Raw genomic sequence first — 2,360 nt, forward strand, 5'->3', positions numbered from 1 at the left:
ACTTGTTTTTTTTAAAATAACCGTGTAAAGTCAATATTGTACATAAGCTAAAGTTAGCAGTCCAACTCAGACATATGCATCTAACAAACTCTTGAAGGGAATCGTGTGGACGTCCATGAATTACGTGGACGATTCTATACTTGATTTAGCACTATTACTTGCTAATTTAAGCCTAATTATGTAATCGAATTCATTCAAACGCAACGTCATATCTATGTAATACCTTTAGTTTTATCCTTTTCAAAAATACCAAATTCTTCAAAATAAAATTAAATTGTTCTATTACACAAGTTGGAATACCACACCCTGGGTTAATCACTAAGAATTGTGAAAAAGAGGGGAGAGAGAGGGACGATTAGGAGAAGTTTTTGCACCAATTTTCAGGCCAATGTCCTGCACATCATATACATTTTATACAAATGTTTTCGATTAGTTCTACCCGAAAAGAAGACAAATGAACTTGTTTTCAAGCTCCAACCTCCCAGGAAAGACGGGACTTCTCCTTCAAAGATGTAGAACAAGCTAGTTTCTTTATACAAATCTGTTGAGGATTAAATCATCGTGCAGTCACTTTTATAAGATATTTGAACCTGCAATTAGCATATTGCGCTTTCATTGTGAACAACTCTTCGTTTTGCCCGCAGTCTGAAAAATGTATGTACAGCGACACTCAGTCTTGACAAACACTTTTGATCGTACAAGCAATCCCTCTTTCACTAGGATTGAAGAACAACTCCATGCTCTAAAAGCTCGGATAAAACACTTCTCATTTTGTCAACTGAAACAGGTTTCAGAATAACTCCATCCATACCAACTCTCATGCAGTTTTCTTTTGTCACTCGGTCAGTGTTTCCTGTTAGTGCCACAATAAGTGGCCTGTTGTGACGTTTCCCAAACTTTTCATGTATCTTCACAGCAACTTCATAACAGTTTATACCTGGTATACTCACGTCCATGAATAATACTTTGTGTTCCTGAGTAAGAACTCTCAAGCACTCATCACCGGAGCAAGCCGTGGTTACATCGCACCCTAGGTGTACTAGCAGACCCTTGGTCACCATCCTGCTAAACCTGCATAAAAAAGATTCGAAATGGATACATCATATTAATCTCTTAAGTCGATATAGATCATTTTCAAAATATACTATATTTGCAAAAACCTGATGAACAGAGACATCGCTGCCACTAACACAAATTTTTGTAATCAATTTATAGCCACCAACAGTGAAGGAGAATAAAGAAAAAAAGAAAAAGTTATGGATATTTATCAAAAAGATAAAAAGAGACAACAATCAAACTTCTCTATAACAGCCTCGTTTGTTCCCATATTTTTTTGCTGCTATAGTGGAGTGCTATTATCAGGGGCGGATTTACATGGAGCCAAGCGGTGTCGTCGAAATTTTTTACTACTTATATATTTAATAATAATAAGTAAAACAGAAATACAAGATAAAACCATTAAAAGTGACACCACTTGCAACAAAACAGCTCAGTAGTCTAGTGGTTGATAGCTTCATGTTTGTTGTGAGAGGTCTTGGGTTCGAACTCCCTTGGCTCCACAAAATATTTTTTTGACTGTTACGGGCCTCTTACTAGAAATAGTGACACCGCTTATGAAAAATCCTGCGTACGCCACTGGCTATTATTATAAAGGATATATATTATAACATAATATAAAAATCAGTTCCGAGAAAAACTTAGCTTTTATAGCAAATGACTATTATATAGAGATGTTGTTATAGAGAGGTCTGACTGTATAACTTTTTTGTTCGAAAGAATCCTCTATACCTTGCTCTAAGATGTGTCTTTATCAATATTTATTAATCCCTTTGCCACGAAAAGAATAAAGGAGCTTATTTACTTGCATATATTATTACTTAATCCTTTAAAATAAGTAAATTTGAAAACCACATAAAACTACTATAAATCACATTTTCTCATAGTCTAAGATAGGGTCCAAAAATAGAGGTTTGAATTCTAATCTTTCCTGCTGCTTTGCTTTCTTCTTCCTCGTTTTTTTTTTGTTTTACTTTTTTCTTTAACCTCCTTCAATTTTCCTTTTAGCACGATAAGACCTATAATGTACTCCTTATCCAATTTTGCTAATACAAGACGAAACATCATGCATTTAATAACTACATATCAAGAAATAATTAACAAGCTAAATGAGGTATGCAATGAAAGATCAAACTTCAGCAGCAAGTGGAACCAGAACCAAATGATTATGATTTTTGCAGGAAATAATTAAATGAATGAGGGCCTATTTTTTTTTTTTTAGGGGGGGGGGGGGGGGGGGGGTAGGTAGGGAAAAGTAAAGCAGAGCATGCTGTCTGTAAGTTTAAAAGGTTAATTCTATGTCT

General features: G+C 34.9%; 1 protein-coding gene across 1 annotated transcript in view; it reads right to left on the minus strand.

Annotated features, from left to right (window-relative positions):
- Positions 1-311: 311 nt before the first annotated feature.
- LOC109208025 (ethylene receptor-like) overlaps positions 312-2,360 on the minus strand; it is a gene marked incomplete in the record, with an annotated part of 10,425 nt that continues 8,376 nt past the window's right edge. The window contains 1 exon segment of the mRNA XM_019371024.1: positions 312-1,071. Within this exon segment, the coding sequence (XP_019226569.1) occupies positions 717-1,071 (355 nt within the window).

Source organism: Nicotiana attenuata, unplaced genomic scaffold, assembly GCF_001879085.1.
Source record: "Nicotiana attenuata strain UT unplaced genomic scaffold, NIATTr2, whole genome shotgun sequence".
NCBI classification, from domain to species: Eukaryota; Viridiplantae; Streptophyta; class Magnoliopsida; order Solanales; family Solanaceae; genus Nicotiana; species Nicotiana attenuata.